Below are 25,294 nucleotides of genomic sequence, written 5' to 3'. Positions count from 1 at the left end.
TACCCTTTGCCTCTTTAACCATCTACTCCAGCACTTTTGTGGTCCTCGCCCTATAATTCAAATTTCCATGCTCTTCGCCAAAGTAATTTTTATTTAGTGCTTATTCCAACCTCTTGTCTTTGTAAGAGCGCCTTATTTTTTCTGCTAACTGGTGGGGAGCATTGGTCCTGCTGCAAAGCATTTTCTACATCTCAAATGAGCTCCTACGTGATCTGTAAACGAGGCTCTGATGGTATAACGTGGAAGGTGTCTTGGGGGCCAGGGTAGTGGGGGTGGAATTGTTATCTTAGGCAGGAAGAAGAGAAACTCCGCCCGGCTACCGTCCTGGCAGCCCGAGCCCTTTTGACTGTATTTGAAGAAAAATTAAAAGTGAGTGCCTGTATCCAGAGCTTCTGTGCCCAGGGGGCGTGCGGCCAGCCTGGCCCGGCTCGTGGCCTTTCTTAGTCTGTTTGGGCTGCTGTGATCAAGTCTCACAGACTGGGGGGCTCACAGGCAATAGACACTTTGGTCTTGCAGTTCTGGAGGCTGGAAGTCTGACGCCGGGCGGCCAGCCCGGTCGGGTGAGTGAGGGCCCCTTTCCCAGTCAGGACTCCTCATTGTGTTCTCACACGGTGGAAGGGGTGAGGGAGCTCTCCGGGGTCTCTTGTATACATGTATGTATTTATTATCTATTATTTTTTTTAAAGTTTATGTATTTATTTTGAGAGAGACAGAGACAGCACGGGTGGGGAAGTGGCAGAGAGGGGGAGAGAATCCGAAGCAGGCTCTGCGTGGGCAGCACAGAGCCCGACGCGGGGCTCGAACTCGTGAAACCGCGAGATCATGACCTGAGCCGAAAGCAAGAGTCAGACGCTTAACCGCCTGAGCCACCTGGGTGCCCCTGGGGTCTCTTGTAAAAGGGCACTAATCCCATTCGTGATGGCTTTGCGCCCCTGACCTAATCACCTCCCCAAGGCCCCACCTCCTAACAGCATCACCTTGGGGGTTACGACGTCAACATGTGAATTTTGGGGGGGGGGGGGACACAAACATTCAGACCGTAGCATGGGTCATGTGGCAGGTCGTCGTCTTCCCTTGTCAGTCTCCGTGGGTCCCCCCCCGCCCAGGGCCACCGGCCTCTGCAGCTCACCCTGGCTTCCGCCAGGTAGCTACTGGCTCGCCAGCATGCCACATCTGTAGTGACGACCACAGAGGCTGCCTGCCTGCGTGGTCTCCTTCATCTCACGAGAGGACCAGTCACTGGTTTGGTTCCAGGGATTCGATTGTGAGCGGCGCGCCTCCGCCCCGCTTCCCCTCCAGTGCTCTCGTTTGGATGGCTCCCTCGCTTCCACAGTACTTGAGGTTTTCCAGAAATGCGGGTGGCCGATCCTCGTGATTTGCGGTTCTGCGTCTGCGCATCTGCCTACTCGCTAAAACGTACCTGTAAGCCTTGCCCCCCAGCCCCCGCGCGTGCCTCTGTCCCGGTTATTCACGGACGTGTGCGTGTGCAGAGTGGCGAAAAGTCCGAGTCCCCAGAGAGGCGCGTTCCCAGCCCCTCCGTCTGATTTCAGCTCCCAGACTAGAAACGAGTGTCCTTTGCCCGGACTGTTTCGTGCCAGGGTTTTCACATTTTTGTGCTCTTATTATGGGTAATTGTGCTGTTGGCAATGGCCCCGAGATGCAGTGCTCCTGGTGTTTCCATTTGGAAGAAGGCTGCAGCGTGCCTTGTGGAGAAAAGACATTTGTCAGACACGCTTCGTCCAGGCACGACTTGTCGCGCTGTCAGCCGCGACTTCAGTGTTAATGAATCAGCAACATCTATTCGGTAAGATATCCTTAAACAGGAACACAGAAAACAAGGTTGTAGATTGACCCGTTCACAAAAATGCGACCTCGTTTACAAAGATGATGCTTGCGGGAGCCTAACCCCACCTAACGCTTTGGGACGTTGCCTCCGTGCTCACCAGTTTGGAGTTCATGGTGCCTTTATAGAACATAATGACCACGCGTGACAAAGGAAAAAGTACATGTGGATGATTCTGCCGTGTCTGTGCAGATATCTTGCATGATGATTTTAATCACAGGTTCTCTCTCCCAGGTGTAACTAGCATGGTCCATGCAGGAGCGATGAGTGGTTCTGGAAACCTGATGGATTTCCTCGATGAGCCATTCCCTGATGTGGGGACATATGAGGACTTCCACACCATCGACTGGCTAAGGGAAAAGTCACGGGACACCGACAGACACAGAAAGGTAGGTGGCGTTCCTAAAAGACATATTGAAGGGGGACGCTTCCTGAGCTGAGGTTAGGGTCACATGTCACGTGCTGGGCCGCGTTCTAAAAAAGAGAAGGCCTAGTGGGAGAGGCAGAGATGTGGACAGATAATGACGGTATTAGGTGCTCGGGGTGGGGGGCTGTGTCATACAGAGGTATGGTGTGGGGGGCAGGGAGGGGACTCCGGAACCAGACAAGTCAGGCACATCGTGCCCTTGGCCCCTTTAGGCGGGGTGACTTTTGGGGTGCCATTTCGGGACCCTGGTTTCTCTTCTGCGAGGATGGAGGTCATTCGGCGTGAACACTGAATGAGGTGTGTGTGTACGAAAGCCCGTATTTCAGGGCCTGGCGTCTAGCGGGCAGTCAGCACATACGTCAGTGGCCACGGCGAGGTGGTATTGGGGCCGTGTGATCATTCGGGAGGGACGGTCAGGGAAGGGTGTTTTAGAGAGGGTGACATTTCACTGGGGTCTGGAAGGATGACTGGGAGTTTGCTAGGCGGAGAAAGAGGAAAGGGTTCCCAGGTCAGGAGCGGCCCTTTTTCGCGTGGCGGAGGCATGACAGAACCCGGTGCCGTGGGTGGTTCCGGCGGCTCGGAGGCCCGGCGGAGGGTTCCCAGAAGGGAAGACCTGAGTCTGGCGGCACGGGCCGTGGAGCCGCGCTGGGGGTGGTGGCCAAGGGGGCCGCGGAGAGGGGGTTGGGTTTCCTCTTCCCGGTCGCGGCCACGGAGTGCGAGAAAGATGCGTCGCAAAGGGAGACGCGGGAAGGAAGCTCGGAGATCAGCTGGGGGGAAAGAGGAAGCAGGTGCGACCGAGGGCAGTGAAGTGCGGGCGGCGAGAGGCTCCGGGTCAGGAGTTCGTCAGGGGAGCCGCCGACCGGGATTTGGGGCGGGTCTCGGGGGCGGGCGGGGAGCGGAGGCCGGGACGAGGCCCCGGCCGCGGGTTCGAAGCGGAGGCCTCTGTTGGCGGGAGGAAGAGGGGAGCGGCCGGCGGTTCCGTGGGAGCCGCTCCGAGTGCGCGCCGTTGACGCAGCCCCGCGGCTGGGGACGGTTGGCAGGTGGGGGGCGCCCTGCGGTTCCGGGGTGAGGTCGGGGCTGCGGGGGCGTCGGGGGGGCCGAAGCGGCCGAGGCGGCCTGCGTGCGGAGACGGAGAAGGTCCGGCGGGGCGCAGACGGGGCGCCCGTGACAGACGCTTCGAAGAGGCACGTAGATGTGGAGGAGGGGAACCGGCGAAGTGGCCGCGAGCGAAAGGAGGGAGAGAGTGGCGAGGTGGCGGACGGGCCCTCGGGGACGGCGCCTTCCCGGTAGGCGAGGAGTGTCCCGTTGCTGCACCGAGCGGCGGGAGAAGGGGAAGAGACGCGTGTGGGGGTGCGGCGGGGTCAGAGGACGGCCCGGCCCCTTGGCCCCCCGGCGTGGAGGAGCGCGGGAGACGGGGCGGCCCGCGGCCTGCAGCCGCGGCGGCCGGACTCCGGCCCTCGGGCCCTGTCGGGCACCAGAGTGTTCCCGGAACGCGGGCACGCACGCCGCTTCGCCCCTTCGCGTCTGCGTTCCTCGCGGCTCCTTTCGTGCCACTGTCGCACGGCCAGGTAGTTGTGCCAGAGGCCCGCCGGGCCGCGGAGCGCACGGTCTTTCCAGAAGATGCTGTGAAGGGTGCCGAGAGGAAGGCGTCCCAGGAAGGCGGGGCTCTGTGAAGGGGGAGCAAAGGTGACCCGTGCGGCTCATTCGGAGCTCTTACTCGTAACGTTCACCCTGGGAAAGAAGCAAAGGAAATGAACTCGTTGTTGAAGGGGTTCTTTGGCGAGCAGACCTTACAGTGTAAGTGAAAGCAGGAATTCTTGTTTTTATTTTATTTATTTTTAAATTTTTTTTAATGTTTATTTTTGAGAGAGAGAAAGAGAGCACGAATGGGGGGCGTGCAGAGAGAGAGGGAGACGCAGGATCCGAAGCAGGCTCCAGGCTCTGAGCTGCCAGCACAGAGCCCGATGTGGGGTTTGAACCCACGGACTGTGAGATCATGAGCTGAGCTGAAGTCGGATGCTTAACCGACTGAGCCACCGAGGCGCCCCTGTCATTCCTTTTTTTAAATAAGGTTTATTTCTTTATCTTTGAGAGAGGAGAGAGCACACGTGCGCACGAGCAGGGGGGAGGGGCAGGGAGAGAGGGGCCTCCAACTCCTGAGCCGTGAGATCACGCCTGAGCCCAAACCAAGAGTCGGATGCTTAACTGTCTGCGGCACCCGGGCCCCTACCCCCAGCCCCCAGCAGTAATTCTTATTGAAAGTGGTGACGATGAATTCATGCCTCCCTTCGAATGGCTTCTGAATAATCAAAGATCAAATCACACTTCGGAAGTTTTTTTAATTAAGTGATTTTCGGGGTGGGGGGGATTCTAATTCTTTGGAGACTGTTATGGCATCCTTGTCACCCTGTGATCCAGAAAGCCCATTCTGTCATCGTGCTGGGCAACCGAAAGGATATCGTCAGTGGGAATTTTGTTGCTTAATCACACTCATTTTCTTAGGCGCCCGTTTCCCAAGGAAACCGTTCCTCGGCAGGAAGCATGGGTTACAAAGCGTATCCAGATGAACCGCTGTGTCTTTTTGTTTCTAGATAACCAGCAAAAGCAAGGAGTCCATATGGGAGTTCATCAAGAGTCTGCTGGACGCCTGGTCAGGATGGGTGGTGATGCTGCTCATTGGCCTGCTGGCGGGTATGTGGAGGGCACGCGGCGGACACGTGGAGGGGCAGGAGGTCCTCCTGGGCGGAGCTGGAGGTACCAAAACCCAAATCGACAACTGTCTGGGACGGTATCCCGAAAAAGAAGCGATCCTCTCTTATCCGTCGAGGCTTTTCTTACTTGTAATACCAAGGAGCAAAATACACGACCACACGTTTCACGTGACGTGTGCCATCAGTAAGGCAAGACCCCAAGGCGTGGGCCCGAGTGCCGTCCCTGGAAAGCTGTAATTAGAGAGCTGGTAGCCACTTCTGCACCGCACGGTCGTTCGTTGCCGTAGTGGATTTTATCGAAGGCACATAGTTTGCATTGTATGCCAGAAAGTGTGGGAGCACTTTGATCTCTAAAAACCAAACCCCATAGGAGGGAGGTGTTTACGGATACTGGCAGGCCCTGGAACGAATTGTACACATCCTAAAGATACTCAGGATAATTCTAGCCCCCCGCGGGCTGTGGACTAGGCCCAGGGGAGATACCTGCAGGCCGACGTTGTTGTGACCCTCAGGGACTCCGGGCCCTTCATTTTATAATCCCGTCACCCTGCTGCCAGCGGGAGGTGTCCAGAGTGAAGGGATGAGTATCTGGAGGGGACACCTGCCCTTTGAATGTCACAGGTACCAGCTCTCCGTGGAAATTGTTTCCTGAAACTTAGTTCCTTTTAGGAGGCTGTGAAGGTTAACGTCTAAGAATAAAATATATGAGCACACTAAGAGATGCCCTTGATAAAAATCACCTGCCTGTAATATCATCATAGTTGTGGTTATAGGATCGATCAGAGGATCACTAGAATACAGGCTGAATGTAGTAAATGTTCTAAAAAGAATATTAAGGGGGCATAGATACACATTTTCCGATTACAGAGGATTTTGATTTCTGGACATTCTTTCATTTATTCCATATACAGTTGTGGGAGAGGCTTGGTTGCCAGGGAGGGGCTCCATTGGCCTTGGCCTGCCCTAAAGAGCCCAGACTAGTGTGGAAGGGGGGGCTCTTTCCCTCTGGTCACGGTGGCTGTCCATCCATTTCCCTAATTTTAGCCTCCCTTTCCCGGGGGCATCCCCTGTATAAAATGGCAGTGATGCCGGCGAGGAATTTGATTTCACGGATGTACGGCGTTTCGCCACCAATTTGTTTGACTGCTTCCACGAAGACCTTTGAAAGCAGGCAGGGTAGGAATTCGCTGTGAATTTTGACGTCTTTATGTAGAATAGGTGTAGGAAGCTGTATACTGTATCATTATTCTTGCCTTCTGGGAAGGACGAGTAAATAGAGGAAGTGAGGAAATCCGGAAGAGATACTCCAGCATCTTCCCTGGGCGCACAGCGCAGCATGGATTTATTGACGAACGTAAGAGCCCGATTGGGCTCTCTTTAACCAATCCGGATACTGCCCGGTTGGCTTCACTGCCAGCCCAATTTTTGTCAGTTGTTTCAGGAAGAATCACCTGGGGAATGAAAACAAAAATTCTGCCGCCTGGGCTTCAAGGAAATAGGATCCCTGGAGATGGTGCCCTAGCATCGGGTAAAGCCCCTCTCCTCTCTTTCTCCCAGCCCCCTCTACCTGCGATTCTAATGTGCAGCTGGGGCCGAAACCCCCCTGGCGAAGGGCGATCCCTTGGACACACCAGCAGACAGATCTAGGAGGAAGGCGAGAAGGGGATGATACTGGCAGTGAAGGTGGCCTTGAAGGGAAAGTCAGCAAATTGTGTCCCGTTCACTTTTCCGTTCCCCAGTTGTTCTGACCGTGGGGGAGGACTCAGGGGTCCCACTGCCTGGCCTGGCCTCTCCTCAGCGGCGCCCTGGGCATCCTGTTTTGACTCCCATTATGGGGAGGCCTGAGCAGCGTCGCCTCTACAGGGCGTTTATCAGGAATCACCACTGGGTGTCGCCGTTGTTCCACCGAAGGAAGCTGAGCTGCACAGTGCGGGCCAGCCCGCCGAGTCCGCCCGGAAGGTTGGAGGAGGGATAAGGTGATCACAAATGAAAGAATAGTGATGAAATTCGGGGGGGAATCCTTGGGTTTTGCCCTTGGGTATCTACTGGACCCCTCCCTCACCTTCATTAGGTCTTCGTTCAAGTGTCCCCTTCCCTTGAGGCATTCCCTGACCACCTTTCCTAAAAGTCCTCTCTCCCTGTCTCAGCCTCGCCCCAGTATGCGTGCGTGTGCGTGTAAAACCTTCATTAGGACATAATTCACATCTTGTACAATTCACCTTGTTAAAGTATACAATCGAGTGGTTTTTAGCGTATGCAGAGTTGTAAAACTGTCACCGCTATTTTAGAACATTTTCGTCAGCCCCCAGAAGACCTCCATACCTCTTAGCTCTCAAGCCCCAGTGCCCCCAGCCTCCTCCCAGCCCTAGGAAGCCCCGGATCTACTTCCCGTGGCTGTACGTTTGCCTCTCGTGGACATTTCACGCAGTGGGATCCTACCGTACGTGGTCCTGCGGTTGGTTTCCTTCACTGGGCATCACGTTTCGGGGTTCGCCCTGTCACGCGCGTCAGTGCTTCACCCTTTTTTGTTGCCAAATGCCGTTCCATCGTGTGGATAGACCGCATTTTATTTCTCCATGCAGCAGTATGGGCGCGTGGGTCGTGTCCACTCTTCGACTGCTGTGAGGAGTGCTGCCGTGAACATTCGTGTGCGAGTCCATGCACGGACTATGTTTTCCTTTCTGCCGGGTGGACACCTTGCAGATGGCTGTTTTCTAAAGTGGCTGCACCGTTGTAACGTGCTGGATTTTTCTCTCTAGCATGTCCCACCTGCTATCGGAGCCCCCGGTTTACTTACTTCTTTTGTCCAGTGTCTTTCCCCCCATGATGTGCAGTTCCACGAAGGCAGGGACCTGAGTCTGCCTCGTTCACTGCCATATCCCCAGGGCGTGGACTAGGGACTGGTGCGAAGGGAGGAGTGAATGGCCGGACCGGGGTTTTCTGGTTTTCGTTCGTTTATTTATCGCACTATGGATGTATAGTTTGCGCCGTGTCCCCAACACAGATACAACAATGGACAAGCCACTTGTGGACATAGAGTGGACACAGAGTCTGGACATCTGGCCATGGCATGCAAACCACACAACAGGATCTCCACCCTCCCAGCCCCATTTATGGACTAGACACTATACACACACGTACACTCATCACACACACACTCATGTTATCAGGATGTGACAGGTATGGTGATGGGGGAATGCCTGGGAGGTACACCTAGCCCAGACCTAGGAAATCAGGGAAGGCTTCCCGAAGGAGGATGTGAATACTGACTCTGGAAGGTCAATAGGAGATTGGCGGGTGTGGGAAGGACAGTGCTGGCTGAGGTGGCACAGAGAGGAGAGCCTGGTGTGCTCCATCCAGGAACATGGTGTGGGCAGTGTGGCGGTTAGCGATGGAGAGAGCTGAGGCTGGAAAGGTATGAGGGGCCAGCTGTTCGGGTCTGCTGCCTGCTAAGGATTCAGGCGTTCTCCTGAGAACAGGGGGCGGCTTTCGGTGTAACAGGAGAAGAGCAGGGAAGGGTGAGCCGTGTCGCAGGTGTGCGGACGCCTTCGGGGTTGATGCAGGTGGGGAGGTGGTATTGAGATAAAGATCTAGGAATAGTTTGCAAAGTGTAGCGGCCTGAAAGTCTTCCCTGCCTCTGTAAAAGACTCTAGAATGGGTTATTCTGGAAGGAGACCCAAAGGTAGGCTTCCGTGGCCCACCGCACACTCTGTTATCTCACTTCCATCGGACTTCAAAGCAGATCTACACGGTCCCTTATCCGTAATTTTAAAAATCCGGGAAAGTCCTAATAGGTGAGATTTTCCAAGTTTGGTTCCCATTTGGTGGCAAAACGGTACTTAAACGATGAGGCTGGTATAGTCATTATGCCTCCGTTTTCTCTGAATCGTCAGGTTGGCCTGAGACAGGTTAATAATGTGTGTGATCCCAGCCTCGTGCCCCAGAAGCCGCTGAGGGGGTTGCGTCATTTACAGGGCACAGGTACCGTGTTTCTAGACTTTGGAAGGGGTGAATTCTGAAAGCTGCTTGGCCCCGGTGGCTTGTGGTGACCTAAGACCTGCCTGACCGTCAGTCCTGCGGGATTTAAGGCACGCAGGCGGCACGGATCGTTGTCCTCTGCTCGTCACCGGCCTGGGCGCTGCTTGCCCACGCCGTAAGTGCTCAGGAGACCCGACAATCGATGAAAGAAACTTTCTCTACGTGTTCCTTCTGCTGCATGTTCATCTCCTGGTCCGGCCGCGCCTCTGCGTTGGCCCCGGGCCCCGTGTTCTCCTGCATCATCACAGGGCGACTCCTCTAAGTGGCTCTCGCTGCTTCTTCCAGGCACCTTGGCTGGGGTCATCGATCTCGCCGTCGACTGGATGACCGACTTGAAGGAGGGGGTCTGTCTGTCTGCCTTCTGGTACAGCCACGAGCAGTGCTGCTGGACGTCCAACGAGACCACTTTTGAGGACAGGGACAAGTGTCCCCTGTGGCAGAAATGGTCGGAGCTGCTGGTGAACCAGTCAGAGGTGCGTTTCTGGGGAGGGTCCTGGCTGGGAGCGGCCGCTGTTCCACGGGCGCTTGGGAACCTGGGCCTTCTGTGACTGTCTGTACTTTTACCTCCAAGTGTCTGTTCCGGCAGCCGTCGGTGCTCAATACCAGTGCGGCTTGGCTTTTCCCAGCTCTGATGTGCAAACCGAAGTTGGGAAAGCCCTCCGTACCGATTCGTGTGCATGGTATACGTAGGTGTTCGTAAAAGCCTTGTTATTTTTCTTAGCGAGAGTGGTCTGTTGATCGTGCTGCAGAATTAGGGTTGCTTTTTATACCTTCTAATAAAAGAAGTTATCTTTTTTTTTTTTTAATAATACCAGCTTCAGTGAGATATAATTCACCACCCATATGGCTGGCCCATTGAAAGCGTGCAGCCCACTGGGTTTTAGAATATCCGCAGCGTTGTGCTGCATTAACCACAAAATAATTTCACGACATCTTCATCATCCCCAAGGAAACCCTGCACCCCTTAGCAGTCCCCCCCATTCCTCCCAGCCCTCCAGTCAGAAGCAACCACTCCACTGACCTTTCTGTCTCTAAGTGGAATCATACAATACGTGGACCTTCGTGTCCGGCTTCCTTTGCTCGTATGAGGGCTTCAGGGCATCCGCCTCCTCGCCCGGTTTTGATTGCAGCCACCCTAGCAGGTGCGAAGTGCTATCTTGGTGGGGTTCAAGTTCTCGTCTTCCAGTGCGGTTCACGAGTGCATCGCAGAGGGTGCTTCTGGGCCTTCTCTGATGGGAGTGTCCCGGCACAGGGGACTTAGAGCTTCAGATCTGTATGCCTGTGTCACTGACAGATCGGAAACCCAGGTCAGGGGGCGCTGGGTTGGCAAGATTCACGTTAGGGGTAACTCGGGGACGTTCAAGCTAGAACTATTTTTGGAAGATGGATGTGATTTATCCCTTTTCTCCCCCCCAACCCCTTCCCCCCGCCCCATGTACTTGCCACAGCTGAAGCGATGTGGAATGCACTTGGCCATTTTGCTAAACCTCCTTCTCAGCAGAATTGAAAATTAATTCCTTCCAATCTGAGAGGTAGACAGGGATCTTGAAATCTCACACGTTCTCAGTGCTCTCCATGACGTCCAAAAATAAATTCTCTCCTTGGGTTGATGGGAGTGGGCAGGCAATATTGGCTGGACACCGTATTTTATTTCTTTTCTCCTCCTTGCAATATGTTTTTTTTTGGGAAATATGGCCATCTATCTTTTCATCCGTTTCTAAGATTTATGCTTTGATTCAAAGAATGACTGTTACCAAGAGTGAGAAGTTATTTTTGGTCTCAAAAAAGCACATTTTTAAGTGGGTGAAATGTATTCTTCGGTCCGATTTCTCTTGCCTCGGGTGTGAATATATGGGATTGTAAAGGCCAGAACGGTCTCCTGGAACGTGGTTTTGCATTTAATAGGCACACATGCGGCCGTATCTGTGGCCTGACTCCTAGGTGACCTCGCTTTCCTTCGCCCCTCACTTGAGTGATCCAGATGGTGGCAAGAAGCTGAGGCCGAGAGAAATGTCTCCACCCGGCCAACCAGGTCCTCAGCATCAAAGACCCCAGACCGTGTGTTTGGTTCAGAAAGCCAGCCTTCATTCATCAGATAATTTGGAATAAATGGTTCAAGGAGTTATTCTGAAGGAGATGAACATGCATTTTCCCCTCTAAAAGCGCCTGGAGAGCGTGTCGCGGCGCACTTTGCTGGGCCCCACCTCGGGTGTGTGTGACCCGGCGGCCCCGGGGCGCGGCCTGAGAACCTGCATCCCGCACGCGGGCTCAGGTGATGTGGATGCTGCGGGTCAGGGGACCACAGCCGGGTGGCTGCATCCTGCAACATCGGACGTGGCCTCCGTGAAAGCCCAGGGAGGCCGGTCCCCCGCCGCCGCCAGACAGAGCCTCCGGGGTCGCCAGGGCAGACTTCTGGGCGTCCCGCCTTCCCCTACCCGTGGCGGGCGAGGGGGAAGGCCCCGTGACCTTGGCGGTTCCCTGAGTGCTGAGGGTTTCGCCCCGCGGAAGGTGTGTGGGCACAGCTCCTGGACGAACGCCCGGTGCCGTGTTTGTGTGTACCTGCCGTAGCAATGGCAACAGCTGATAAAACCAACGCTGGCCTTTTTGTAGACACGGGACCGGATGGGAAGCTGGCCGATGCCTTCGAAGCTCCCACTGTGCCCTCTGCACGGAGGGGGCGGGCGGGCGCGGCGCTCAGGTTGGTGACGGCTCATCTTTCTTTCTTGTTTTGTGTCTGTCGTCTAGGGCGCCAGTGCTTACATTCTGAATTACCTAATGTACATCCTGTGGGCATTGCTGTTTGCGTTTTTGGCCGTCTCCCTGGTGCGCGTGTTTGCACCATACGCCTGTGGCTCGGGTATACCAGAGGTGAGTGCTGGCGGGATTTCTTCTGTGCCGATAATAAGCCTAGCAAACACTTACGTAGCACCTAGGTGCCAAGCATGTGATCTCTGTTAACTCATTTAGTCCTCACGGTGAGACGAGGAGGTAAGGTCTGCTGTTTTGCCCTTGAGAGTTAAAGAAACTGAAGCGCAGAGAGGTTAAGTAACTTGCCTGAGGTCACGAAGCTGGTTAGCAGCAAGTTGAACCCAGCTGTCTGGCTTGGGGATTTATGCTCTATATTCAGGATTTATGCTCCATTGCTTCTCAGATGATTAAATTCTTGTCTTTGCAAGCCAGGCATAACTCTCACAGCCTGTGGAATCAGAGTTAATTAACCACATACATAAGTGTGGCACTTCAGAAACTTGTAAGTGCACCTGTGACGTAATGTGAGCAAAGACGGCGATGGACGTTTGTTACTCAGAAAGTTCACTGATGAGTCAACTCTCTTGTGGGTCAACTCCCTTGCCCTGTTTTGCTCTTCTGGTGACACGGTAATAGCGATCCTTAAAAAGCTTAATTCCACATTCAGCGCATGCGCCGTGAACGCACCCTTGTGGGCTCAGAGTTCTTACGTCTTTTTGCATTTTCGTGTAACCAAAGTGTAAGGGAAGTGACCTCATCGATCAGGAGGGATGCTTGAGATTAAACTTCCCACCTAGGAGGATCTGCTGGCTAGAATAATGAGAGTCGGGCTAATTCCTCAAAAGCCCAGATGCTGAAAATTTTGGCCAGAAATAAGTTCACCAGTTCTTATGTTATCACTACCATCGATGCAGTTCCGTTTTCCTTCAGGCTGGTGCTTCGGCAACGCCCCTAGGTGGTGGGGATGGTGAGTTTAAAGATGTGACCGATGATGGCAACAGCCCCACATTGGTCCCTGCTCCCCTGCGCCCACGTTCTTTGCTGGTATTTGCCAGCACTGCCGCTGTTCCGGGCGGCTCACGGAAAGGGCTGGAGTAATTGAGAGACTGCCGAAAGAAAAGCGCGACATCGTCCCGTTCCGGGAAAGAGAGAGAGAAGAAAAAGACCTGATGCGTCATGTTGACTTTTTGACGGTTTGTATTAACACGTTACCGCAGGAACCTGAAAGGCAATCCAGTCGTGCTGCAGCGCGACACGGGCGTCCCTACGGCTCACGGGGCCGTGCGGAATCGCACAAGAGCAACCACAGCGCTCGTGGGGAAGATGGCTCCAGGAGCACAACACGCAGAAACTCCGTCAGCGACACATACAGAAAAGACAGAAACCCAGTCGGAACAGTAGCCCGGCTTACACGTGTTAAATGGTTAAGAAATCTGTACTCGCCACTGAGCGTGTGACCTGGTAGACGTTGGAGGCACGTGCTGCGTGTGTTTTGTGCGCTCCCGCCGCGTTTCTCCCAGCTGAAATTGTGCATAAACAGACGCGCAGTTTGCATTGTGCTCAAGTTCTTCCCTAATGCATGAGTCACGTTGGAACAAATTTGTGTTTTCAAAACAAGCGCTGTGACCGAACCGACTGTGTTGTATTTGGTGTCTAAGAGCTGACGCACCCCAGATGACAGAAAGAGCAGACTGGTGTCGGCCTCTCAGTTTTATGATCCCACTGCCCGATGGTAGGCTGTTTGTTTTTTTTTGTTTTTTGGTTTTTTTTTTTTTTTGACCCAAGTCGCCTTTCCAAAATGAGCAGGTGGCCAACGGGGAATTGGAAAATTTCAGGCGGCAACAACCGGGGACACACGGCTCAGCTTGCGAACTTGTAGACAGACAGGGGGCTTGGAGGTGAGCTCTGTCTGGGAGGGGCCGCCTGCACTTGGTCTTGTCCAAAGCGGGCATCTATTTGTGACAGCTGAACCGGAAAGGAGTTAAGTCCTGAGTCGGGCATCACGTTTCCTATGTGGCAAACGTGCAAGGCACACACTGGTGTGGATGCAACGCACAAAGGCAGTGTCGAGTGAAGAAAGGGGCAGTAGTATATCTGAAGTGTGATTCTATTTCTGCAAAGTCCGCAAACGGCCACAATGGAGCCGCACCCTGTTTAGTGACACACACGTACGCGGATGGTATAAAGGAAGGCAAGGAAACGATCGATTGGGCTCGGGAAGGAGGAAGGTTCCACCGAGGAAACAAACACGGGGCTTTCGTGGGTACCCATTCTTCTATCTGAAATGCGGGTACGTGGGTGCTTGTTTTATTAATATGCTTTTGAGTCATATGTAACATGTAACAGATTGGTTTCTCAATTTATGAAAGAGCTCACAATGATCTTTGAAAGTACCACGAAGCCAAGGGCGGCTGTCTAATGAAGTTTCGGTCACCATGACTCAGTAGTAGCAAAATTTTCACTGTTCTCACACTAGAGCTTGAAATTCCTAACCTCGGGGTGCAGTACCTACTCCAGCTCTTGGAGGAAAGGGGCAGAGGAGAAAGGAAATGTAAATGGTTCATGCTGGAAAAGAACCTCCTAGTCAAGACCCAAGTGACTACATAAACTGACTTCACTCACAGTGAGATACGAGGCCGCGCGCCCTCATTTTAGCAAAGAGACTAACTGCTCAGAATGGACATTCCTTTGGAAACCTTTTTTGCAATGCAAATGTACAGAACGTTTATTTTGTCTAGCACGTGCTCTTGTATAAGGCACATTGAAAAGTGCACACTAGTTCTTGGGGTTCCGGTGTCCCTCCTCTGCCTGCTTTGTCCGTAGAACCACCGTTGACTCCGGAAGAAATCACGTCCTTTTAAAAGCTGCTTTGAATTGATGTTTCAGCCCATTGCAAAGCGCGAACGCGCACACCAACGTTCATTTACCAGAAAGGTTTTACAGTCAACACCGGCAAGTCCCAGAACCACTGCAATACATCTCGTTAAAGCCCCACTGGATTCGGTCTCTATTAATTCATATTAAGCAAGTGATTACCTTTTGGCATTTACTGGGAATGAATTTGCTTTCTTTAGTTCCTAATTTGATCGTGACAATTTTATAAAATCATTTTAGAGAATTACAAAATACCTATTACATTGTTCAATTCACCGCATGTCACGGCTGGCGGAGGCTCAGGTAATTTAGATGCTTGTAATTTTCTAAATGGTGTTACACTCTTAAACTGTACCCTAGGGTCCAAATCGACATTAACTAACTGACAAAAAATTATAGATAATTTTATTCGAGGCAACACAAAAGGGCAGGACTGCGGCAGGCATAATAAAACATCCCTTAAATAAAGGGATCTGAGATCCCCTGGGCGCGGGCTCACACAGGCCGACCACCACTAGTTAAAGACCACCTTAACCACCGCTAGTCTGTCTGCCATTAGTGAAAGGCTAGTTCAAGAAACACTGTCTGATGGTATCGCCAGAACACCCCACTTGTGCTTTTTCGGGTGCGTGCTTGCACGCTCGCTCGCTTGGTCTGTCTGCGTGAATTAAGTGTTCCATTCGTCCACCTTTAAAATTTTGAGGATTAGCTCACTTCGCACCCCCCCCCCCCATCGCCAAAGGTGACGTGGTGCCAGAGAATGGGGACCATCCCTTGAATACGGAGAAATGGGCTGCATTTTTGAATCACCCGGGGAGGCTGTAAAAATCCCCAGGCCCAGAATACACCGCATCAAACTGCATCAAACTTGACCAACTGCATCAAATCTCCAGGGGGAGAGCCGGTCCTCACTGGTTTCGAGCGCCAAGCTCAAGAAGGACTGTAATAGCTATTTGAGAAATTAATTTCTTGGCATAGCAATGTCCACCGGGAGGCACTTGGAAGATATGCCAATATCCTGACACTGACAAGAGATAACATTGTCCCGTTATGTATTTATGCGATGGGAAAAACAGAAATTGACCATGGATGTCATTGGCTGACTCACTTATTGCAGACTTGTGAATTGCCAACTCAGACAGTAAACATTCACTCCATTTCAGCCAGTTGTAGGAGAAGTTGAAGGTAAAAGATTACTTACCCATTGGTGATGCTTCTGGATCCAAAGAATAGGGATTTGGGATAAGGAGGACTCCAATATATGAAATTAATCACTGAGATTGGCACCCAGTTGAATTCTAAAAGCGTAAGGCAAACCGCACCTTTAGCAGGAAAGCCATTATTTGGCTTTTATTTGGCCTTTTAAAATGCGGTAGATCTGAAAAAGGAGCAAGATGACTCTACCTGTAGTCCCAGAGTCCTTTTCAGTATGAGGGGGCAGGATTCTATGCAAGGCAAGGAGTCACTCTGAATGTAGTCACCATTACGTCCCCTGGAGACGCGTTATTAGAATGTTGAGCATCATCTTTTTCTGACATCGTATTAAGAATATTTTCAAACATTCAGAAAAGTTGAAATAATTGGGCAGTAAACCCCCATGCCCCTGGCCTGCTGCAGGGGTTAGCAGACTTTTCCAGTAAAAGGGCAGGGAATCCATATTTTAGGCTTTGTGAACCGAGAGGGAAAATCTAGCAACTGTTGTCAGTAAAAGGTTAGTAGTCTGGTTTACACATTCCATTCAAAAATGTTAAAGCACTCTGAGTTCGTGGGTCATACAGAAATAGGCAGTGCGCTGGATGTAGCCAATGGGCCGCAGTTTGCAGACCCCGACCTATGGTTCAGTTGCCATTTTGTTCTATTTGCTTTGTCACACAGTTAGCCAGCTTTCCGTCTCTTTATCTTGGATGTCCCTCAATAATAAAAGATTAAGAGTTAAAATCAATAGCTACACGTCTCTCTTCAACACAACGGAGGATAACGTGAACAGGGTTAAAATGCCGTAAAGAAAATGAGACCCTGATAATCGCTCCTTCAGTTCTCATTATGGTCTCTTATTACTTTAGAAAGTCTCCAGATTTGTTATGCGTTGAATGGTTTCAAGTTATCATTAGTAAAAAAAAATTATATACTATTACAAATTCTGTTAATATGAAATCCTAGCCAAATCCAGAACGAAAGTAGCGTGTCCTTGGTATGATCATGTGAATCTAGTGGGGGGCAGGGGGGACTTGTCACTTTCCTCGCTGTGGCATTGAAGCGGCTCATTCCACCTCGTTCTCTGTGCTCTGTTTCAGATAAAGACCATTTTGAGCGGCTTCATCATCAGGGGCTACTTGGGGAAGTGGACCCTGCTGATCAAGACTGTCACCCTGGTCCTAGTGGTGTCCTCGGGCCTGAGCCTCGGGAAAGAAGGACCACTGGTGCACGTGGCCTGTTGCTGTGGCAACTTCTTCAGCAGCCTTTTCTCCAAGTACAGCAAGAACGAGGGCAAGAGGCGCGAGGTGAGCAGGCTCCCCCCGACCCCCGTCCACGGTGACAGCCTCTTCTGGAGGTCCTGGCCCCGTGTCCCCTGCGCACGCGTGTTTGCATGACAGGTCTCGGGACCTACGTGGCGCTCTTTGCCTTACAGGTGCTCTCGGCTGCCGCCGCTGCTGGAGTTTCCGTTGCCTTTGGGGCTCCAATAGGAGGTGTGCTTTTCAGCCTCGAGGAGGTGAGACGGGGCGGGATCTGTGGCCTGAGAGGTCAGGGGTGCGGAGGGCCGGCACGGCAGTCGGCTCTCAGGGCTGTGTTCCAAGGGGTATTGACCGCAGCTCATCAAGAAGTCCCAGTTCTTGCCGTTAAATACCTGTTTTCAAGTATTAATTTCAGAAATTGCCGGTGTAATTTTTTTTTTTGTTTGAAGTTGGCAGTCTTTCTCATAACCAACCTAGTGGGGCATTTCTGGTTGTGGCAAGCTGAATGGATCAATTCCAGGGGTCAGCAAATGTTCTGTGCAAAGGGCCAGAGAGCGACTATTCTAGGCTTTGGGGGGTCTTACAGTCCCGGTTGGAACCTGTCAGCTTTGTCATTGTAGCGGGGAAGCGGCCACAGACAGCACTCACGTGAATGGGCATGGCCGCCTTCCAGTAAAACTTGCCTTATGGATGCCGGAGTGTGGATTTTATATGATTTTCACGTGTCACAAAATATTGTTTTTCCTTTTGAATATTTCAAATATCACAAGATGGTTCTCCCCCCTCCCCACCCCCCCCACCCCCGCAAGCATTTAAAAATGTAAAAACCATTCTTAACTCCTGTGCTACAAGTACATTTGCTGGGCCAGGGTTTTCCAACCGTCGACCTGTTCTGTTGTCTGTAGAGTCAAATCCGGGGCTTTATGTGCCTTTAGGAGGGTCTTGGTGACATAAACAGAAGTATAATGAAATATTTCCATTTCTCGTAAAAAATAGCTCAAACACATCGTGACCAGCATCGATTCCACTTTAGACACACAGTCCTTTAAATACCTCCGTTCGTGCATCTCGGTCCTAATTGAACCTAGCTTGAGGAAGCGAGTACTGCCCATCTTCGGTCTGGGTGTGACCGTGACACTAAGCGCCAGCGGGTGGCTGCGGGTCGGAGGCTGGGGCTTTGCGCAGCCCTTTCTTCAGCCGGTCTCTAACTTTCTGCTTGTCCGTCCCAGGTCAGTTACTACTTTCCCCTGAAGACCTTGTGGAGGTCCTTTTTCGCGGCCCTGGTGGCGGCCTTCACGCTGCGATCCATCAATCCCTTTGGGAACAGCCGCCTTGTTCTCTTTTACGTGGAGTATCACACGCCCTGGTACATGGCCGAGCTCTTCCCCTTCATCCTGCTCGGGGTCTTTGGGGGCTTGTGGGGAACGCTCTTCATCCGCGGCAACATCGCCTGGTGCAGGAGGCGCAAGACCACCAAGCTGGGGAAGTACCCGGTGCTGGAGGTCATCGTGGTGACCGCCGTCACCGCCATCATCGCCTACCCGAACCCGTACACGCGCCGGAGCACGAGCGAGCTCATTTCCGAGCTGTTCAATGACTGCGGGGCCCTCGAGTCCTCCCAGCTGTGTGACTACATCAACGACCCGAACATGACGCGGCCCGTGGACGACATCCCGGACCGGCCGGCCGGGGTGGGGGTTTACACAGCCATGTGGCAGCTGGCCCTGGCACTGGTCTTCAAAATCGTCATTACCATCTTTACCTTCGGCATGAAGGTGAGTGAACGGGGGAAGGAAGGTGTGGGGGCATCTCCCGTCCTTCTGGGGATAGCGCCCTGCTCGCCAAAATGAACTCAGGATGGGGGCGCCTGGGGGGCTCAGTCGGTTAAGGGTCCAACTCTGGACTGTGGCTCAGGTCACGATCTCACCGTTCCTGAGTTCGAGCTCCACACTGACGGCGCAGAGCCTGCTTGGGATCCTCTCTCTCTCTCTCTCTCTCTCTCTCTCTCTCTCTCTCTCTCTCTGCCCCTCCCCCACTTGCGCGTGCCCTCTCGTACTCTCTCTCTCAAAGTACATAAGTAAACTTCAGAAAAATACCAAAAAAATAAAATCGTGATGGGAAGGGAAAGGGGAACCGACCTTTATTGACCGATCTCTTGTGCCGGGCACTTGACGTTCTTTTAATCCATAAGAAGCAATGCTTTTGATAAACCAGCCTGTGAAACAGAGATTTTAATCCCTTTACAAGTGAAGGAGCTAAGGCTCAGAGTATGTCGTTCATACGGAGATGTGGACAGCTCGAGGAATTTTCATAAAACGCACGCTTGTGTCATGAGCACCCAGGACCAGAAGCCAAACGTTTTGAACCCTGCAGAGCCCCTGTAGTGTTCATTACTGTTGCTTTCTGTGTGGGACTTTTAGGATTTGTTTCTTTTTACAAAGTCTAAGAAACTGGGTACTTGAGTGTGTAATGGTCAAATGTGAACCTGAATTTTTGCCTTAAGAACAAGGATGGGTGGACTTTATTAAACGGCCAACTGTCTCTGACGCGTCTCCTAGCAAATGGATTATTTGCGCGTCTGAGAAAGACGTTTGCGGCCTCTTCCGGTGCCTGCTGGGAGAAGTCTCCTTGGCAGTTACGGCGAGTTAAATGCCTAGGATCGGGGGCGGCTCAGAAAGGAAGTTTCTTCAGGAACATCCCAAACTCTAGAAATCGTACTCGAGGATCCAGACTTACCTGGTGTGTGGGAGGGAGCATCAGGGCGACTCCCGGTCGGGATTGCCAAGCACGTGACGTCTCCGCGAACACGGAGAGTCAGGCGTGTTCTGTTGCGCGCGTCTGATCACGCGATAAAACGCATTTCCACACGGCAAAACGTGAAGCACGCTACCACCGACATCTCCCAGTTTACTGCCAGTTTGCGTCGTCTGTTTCTTTGCTGCCTTTCACCTGGCTCGGCCCGTGAAAAGCTTCGCAAGGCGCAGGGCAGCTGCTCCGAGCTGTTTGTGTGACCTGTGAATGGCCGCGCGCCCTTCTTTTCCATTCTCACGCTGGGGCTTGACATTTCATTTCAAAAGCTAATCTGAATGGCGCGCAAGGAGAGAGAGAAAGCGGGGAGTATCTCAAGTGGCCGATGCTCACTTTGAATGTCATTTGCAGCGGGGCTTGTCATTCTTTAATGCGCAGCAGGGGAACCAGGCCCGCTTCCCGGGGAGAGGAGACGCAAGTGTAAAAGTGCGTCCTGTCCAAGTCGCAGTAGCTGGGCCTGACTCAGCGGGTGAAATCACTCGTCCCGCCTTTTGCCAGCTGACCCCTGTTGGGAAGCGTTGCACCTCCTCTGAAGACTGAGGCAAAATGCAAGCTTGTTGAGGGGGGGAGCGCTCACTGGGAGCGGGGTGTGGACACGCGGACTCCTCCACTCATGCTGCTTTTCCCTGTGTTCCCCCCTCCCCCGGAGATCCCGTCGGGTCTCTTCATCCCCAGCATGGCTGTGGGCGCCATGGCGGGCAGGATGGTGGGAATCGGCGTGGAGCAGCTGGCTTACCATCACCACGACTGGATCGTCTTCAGGAACTGGTGCAGGCCCGGAGCGGACTGCGTCACCCCCGGACTTTACGCGATGGTGGGAGCCGCCGCCTGCCTAGGTACAGCCCCCGGGGGGATGGTGCGGGCTGCATGGAGCGCACGGGCTGCTGTGGCTCCGGGCACCGGCGAGAAGGAAGGCAGGGACTCGGGTGCTGGCATTCTCGGGATAGGCAAGCTCGCGTTGCCGTCACAAGGAAAGCCCTAAATCTCCGTGGCTTAGCGCACCAAGGCGTGTATCTCACTCGGGATGTGCAGTCGACTCTTGTATACTGTGCACGAGTATCCTTTCCTTTCCGCGGTCTATTTAGTGCCATGTTTTGGCGTTTTTATGCTTTCGGGTAATGATTTTGCTGTTTTAAATGGCCTCCAGCCACAGTGCTGTCTGGTGACCCGAAGCACAGGAAGGCTGGGACGTGGCTTGCAGAGAAAATAGGGGTGTGGAGAACTCCCTTCGGGCACGAGTTACGGTGCTCTTGGCTGTGAGTTCAATGTTAACGAGTCATCTACACGTCCTAGATAAGGTGTCTTTAAACAGAAATGCACATAAAATAAGGTTCGGTGTTGATTGGTTCACAAAAATGTTGTGACCAGAAACTCGCAGAAACCTAACCTTACGTTTCCCATAGGGCAGTGATTGAGTGTTTGCTCATACAGTGTTCGTGGCAACTTTATAGATCATAGCCACCACGAACAGTGAGAATCAACTCTGTGTGAGTGTGTGTGTGTGTGTGAGTGTGTGTGTGATGTGACTTATTAGAGGGCTTTTCTCCACTCCATCATGCAGGGCCCAGGGTGATGGAGTCTCCATCTTGCAGCTGTACCATCTAGAAGAGTGGTTTTCGCCTGGGGCCACCTGTGTCTCTCAAGAGCCCTGGACAACGGAGTCCTTTCCGGTTGTCACACCTACGGGGGCGGTGCTACTAGCATCTAGTGGGCGGTGGCCAGGGGCGCTGCTAAACATTCCAGGGTACACAGTGCAGCCCCCACATCAAAGAAAGATCCAGCCCCAAGTGTTCCTAGTGCTGAGCTCGAGAAAGCCCAGTGTAAGCTCATTGGGTGATTAATAGGAGTTGGTATGGAGTCTCCTTTTAAATACCGAGGGACACAGAGTTGGGTCCCTCTCCTGTCTGCAGCTCCTACGAATCTCTACAATTTTCTAGCTCGTGGGGTTGTGGAAGAGAGCCACATTGGCTGTGTCAGAAACCTGCATAGCCCACATAGGATCCCCTTCCAAAGAGCCAGGCACGTGGTCTTGGGTAGACAGACAACCCTGTTGTCCCTCACCGAAGAAAAGCCCTCCCTGCCCCCCCCCGTCAGAAGTGACTTACGGCTCCCTGAGGTAAGGCCGCATTTGACAGCCTGGCCTCCGTTGCAGAGGCCCGCCGTGGGCAACCTGGACGACCATCTCTTCAGAACAGGTGTCAGGAGCATTTATAGCCAGCTTGTCCATTTCCATAGTTCATGCCCTCGTGAGGGCCCGGAGATGGGCTTTCAGAACTGTACTCCTCTCTTCGGTTGCAGGCGGGGTTACCAGGATGACGGTGTCGTTGGTGGTCATCATGTTTGAATTAACGGGTGGCCTAGAGTACATTGTGCCCTTGATGGCGGCAGCCGTGACCAGCAAGTGGGTGGCCGATGCCTTTGGGAAAGAAGGCATCTACGAGGCTCATATCCACTTAAACGGGTACCCGTTTCTGGACGTGAAGGATGAGTTCACCCATCGCACGCTGGCCACTGACGTCATGCGGCCACGGCGCGGAGAGCCGCCTCTGTCCGTGCTCACCCAGGACAGCATGACCGTGGAGGACGTGGAGACGCTCATCAAGGAGACCGACTACAACGGCTTCCCGGTGGTGGTCTCCAGGGACTCCGAGCGCCTCATCGGATTTGCCCAGAGGAGGGAGCTGATTCTTGCAATAAGTGAGTAAAGAGAGGGGAGCTCGTGATGTACTCAGAGGGGAACGGTGGCCTCTGTAGCCCCTGAATTCTCAAAGGAGGTAGAGTGCAGAGGCCGGAGGGCTCGAAGCCAGGGGCTCTGCGCATTTCGCATTCACATCCCCTGGGCATCTGGTGGAAATGCAGATTCCGATTCAGTAGATTTGGGGTGAGGCCCAAGACCCTGCGTATATATTTTTTTAATTTGAGAGAGAGAGAGCGTGCGATCGGGGGAGAGGGGCAGAGGGAGAGAGAGAGAGCGACGATCCCAGGCAGGCCCCACGCTCAGCACAGAGCCCGACGTGGGTGTGACCTGAGCCGAAATCGAGGGGCAGATGCCCGAGCGACTGAGCCACCCAGGCCCTCCCCCCCCCATTTCTCCCAAGCTCCTGGTTAATGCTGATGCTGCTGGTCCTCAGGTCCCACTGGCAGGGACGACGCCTAGGGAGAGACGTGCTTGGCTGGAAAATGAGCGCCGCGTTTGCACGCAGCCGAGGGGCTCACTGCTGCTAGGTGGCCGGCTGCGGCTGCCGCCTCTTTTAGGGAGTTGTCAGGTAGAGCCGGGCGAGGACTGAGGTGTGAGAGCCCGGCCCGGCCCCAGGCAAGCTGGTCTGGGACACAGGCTTTCAGGCGGGCTTACCGACTTCCTTGGTGAGTTCTTTGTCTCAGACGCCCCCCCCGCCCCCCCGCCGGGCACCACACAAGCCCTTCACTTTGCTTGGTGGCATTATGTCCCATTCCACTAGTTCAAGAGCCTCGTGGGTCAGTTCCCCGTGGTGCTCTTCCTCCCTGTGCACTAAGTGAACTCTGCTGGGCTGAGGGGCAGGCTGTCGAGTTGGGAGAGGAGTGAGTGGATGACGCCCGGGGGCGGGGCGGGGGGGGGGCGGGGGGGGGCGGGGGGGCCGTGCCAGAGACCCATAGGTCCGAGAAGCAAGCCTGCGGGCACGTCAGCCTGGGGGTGCCTGCACGGAAAGGGGGGCGGGAGGTAGAAGGATTCCCAAGAGAAAGGTCTGGGTGTGAGGCACGTGGAGACCTAAGAAGGAGGACAGTGAGCTTGGAGGCCCCCTCGGGGTGGGGTCCCACCCGTGGCATGTGGCCAGTACAAGTGCCGTCTGGCTCAGCACGCCTGCTCCCATGATCTGCTCCTGGTTCCGGCAGCCCACGGTGGGCCCGAGGCACGGCCCCTGTGGACACTTGATGACTTTACCACGTACCCTGTCTTCCAGCGTACCTCAGTTCGCCAGGGGGACTGGCGCGGTCGGGTTGCAGAACGCCCACTGGGAACACACCTCCGCCAGATGACCCTTTGCTTTTCTCTGCCCTTGGTTAACTATCTCTGCGGCTCCTTTTGAGTTTCTAAAATCTCTTTGTGATGTTAAATAGCTTTTAAAATATCTTTAGGAGCGCCTGGGTGGCCCTGTGGGTTAAGTCAGACTTCAGCTCAGGTCGCGATCTCAGGGTTCAGGGCCGCGAGTTCGAGTTCCGCATCGGAGTCTGCACTGAGGGCACAGAGCCTGCTTCGGATTCTCTCTCTGCCTCTCCTCCACGTGCGCGCGTGTCTTCTCTCTCTCTCAAAAATAAATAAACGTTAACAAAATAGCTTTAAGGTATCTTCGCCAAAGGCTTTATAAAAATAAGTTTCGATAAGCCGTGTCCTTTAATTTGTGCTTACGTGCTCAGTGATGCTTCTCTTTATTATAGGTCCTGTCGCTTAACAGGTAGGTGCCTTTGGGCGTAAATATTGCCTTATAGATAACGGGATCTGTTTTAAGCTGTATAAGTAAGGTAGGGTTTGTTTTAAAATAATGTAATCAGCAGCCTTTAAAAATCCATTCAGTCCCTCAAATCTTTTAAACAAAGGTTGAAATTTAAAAACTAAAGTAATAAATGTCACCGGCTCCATTACCTATTGTGTAGCTCCAGGCACACCTGCTAAGAGACAGCTTACTAATTTCGCTGAAAGCCATTACCGTAATCAAGTGGGAAGCAGTAATTGTCATCAACCGGTTAGAGAAGAAATTTAAGCTTGCCGACGGAGCGCTCTCTTAGAAGCTATGTTTGGAATGTCTGAAGAGGCAACACGCCGGGTAAATAATACCTGTATGCTTTCAATCAGACCGATAATAGTATAGAAGCTGCTGTTTACATGGTTTGTGGAAAGGCGAGGAGTGTTTCGCTCTGAGCAATCAGAAAAACTGTTTTCCCGATCTGTGGAAACAGAGGAGTCCCTGTACTCGGGTGGAGAAATATGTGACCGGTATTTGCAGAATTATGTGACCTTTCATGAAGATAGAAGTAGGACTTTAGCATTTCGCTAGTGACCGTCTCATGCCGGTTTCATTTGCAGGGGAATTAGCAGAGATTCTAGACAGGTAGATCCCAGACAGCCTGTGTAAGAACGCTAACTGAGGCAAATGAGGATTTGTCTTACGTATCCTGTTAAAATCATAGCAGCTGCTCACACGAAGCTGAAAACGTTTTGTTATTTTCAAACATCTCTGGAATGCCGAACCATAGCCGTCGTCCTTGTTAAAAGAGCGATTCGTTAGCCCCGCATCGGACACATGGCCCACTTCCCCCATCACATACTGACACATGGGGCCGTGTGTGACCCTCGTTCAAATTCCCAGTAAATGGGACTTTGCCTTTCAGTGCCATTTGCAAATATGAGGCTCTTTCT

The 25,294-nt window shown here is 53.0% G+C and overlaps 1 protein-coding gene across 4 annotated transcripts in view; it reads left to right on the top strand.

The window, feature by feature from the left end:
* The window catches only part of CLCN4 (chloride voltage-gated channel 4), a 63,108-nt gene that overhangs the window by 23,449 nt on the left and 14,365 nt on the right, over positions 1 to 25,294 (top strand). For 3 of the 4 annotated variants that reach the window (XR_008418330.1, XM_019417853.2, XM_053891848.1), the window contains 9 exons: positions 2,064 to 2,232; positions 4,862 to 4,961; positions 9,305 to 9,492; positions 11,765 to 11,887; positions 16,936 to 17,142; positions 17,271 to 17,351; positions 18,324 to 18,869; positions 20,552 to 20,738; positions 22,201 to 22,599. Coding sequence is in view for 3 of the 4 variants with exons in the window: in XM_019417853.2 (XP_019273398.1) it covers positions 2,064 to 2,232; positions 4,862 to 4,961; positions 9,305 to 9,492; positions 11,765 to 11,887; positions 16,936 to 17,142; positions 17,271 to 17,351; positions 18,324 to 18,869; positions 20,552 to 20,738; positions 22,201 to 22,599 (2,000 nt within the window). In the remaining variant the exon portion in view is untranslated. The remainder of the gene's footprint in view (positions 1 to 2,063; positions 2,233 to 4,861; positions 4,962 to 9,304; positions 9,493 to 11,764; positions 11,888 to 16,935; positions 17,143 to 17,270; positions 17,352 to 18,323; positions 18,870 to 20,551; positions 20,739 to 22,200; positions 22,600 to 25,294) is intronic. The other variant, XM_019417855.2, reaches the window with a different exon arrangement.

Source organism: Panthera pardus, unplaced genomic scaffold, assembly GCF_024362965.1.
Source record: "Panthera pardus isolate Hobbes unplaced genomic scaffold, ASM2436296v1 HiC_scaffold_27, whole genome shotgun sequence".
NCBI lineage: Eukaryota > Metazoa > Chordata > Mammalia > Carnivora > Felidae > Panthera > Panthera pardus.
Note: the sequence above shows the minus strand (reverse complement) of the source record. Positions and strands in the feature narration are given on the sequence as shown.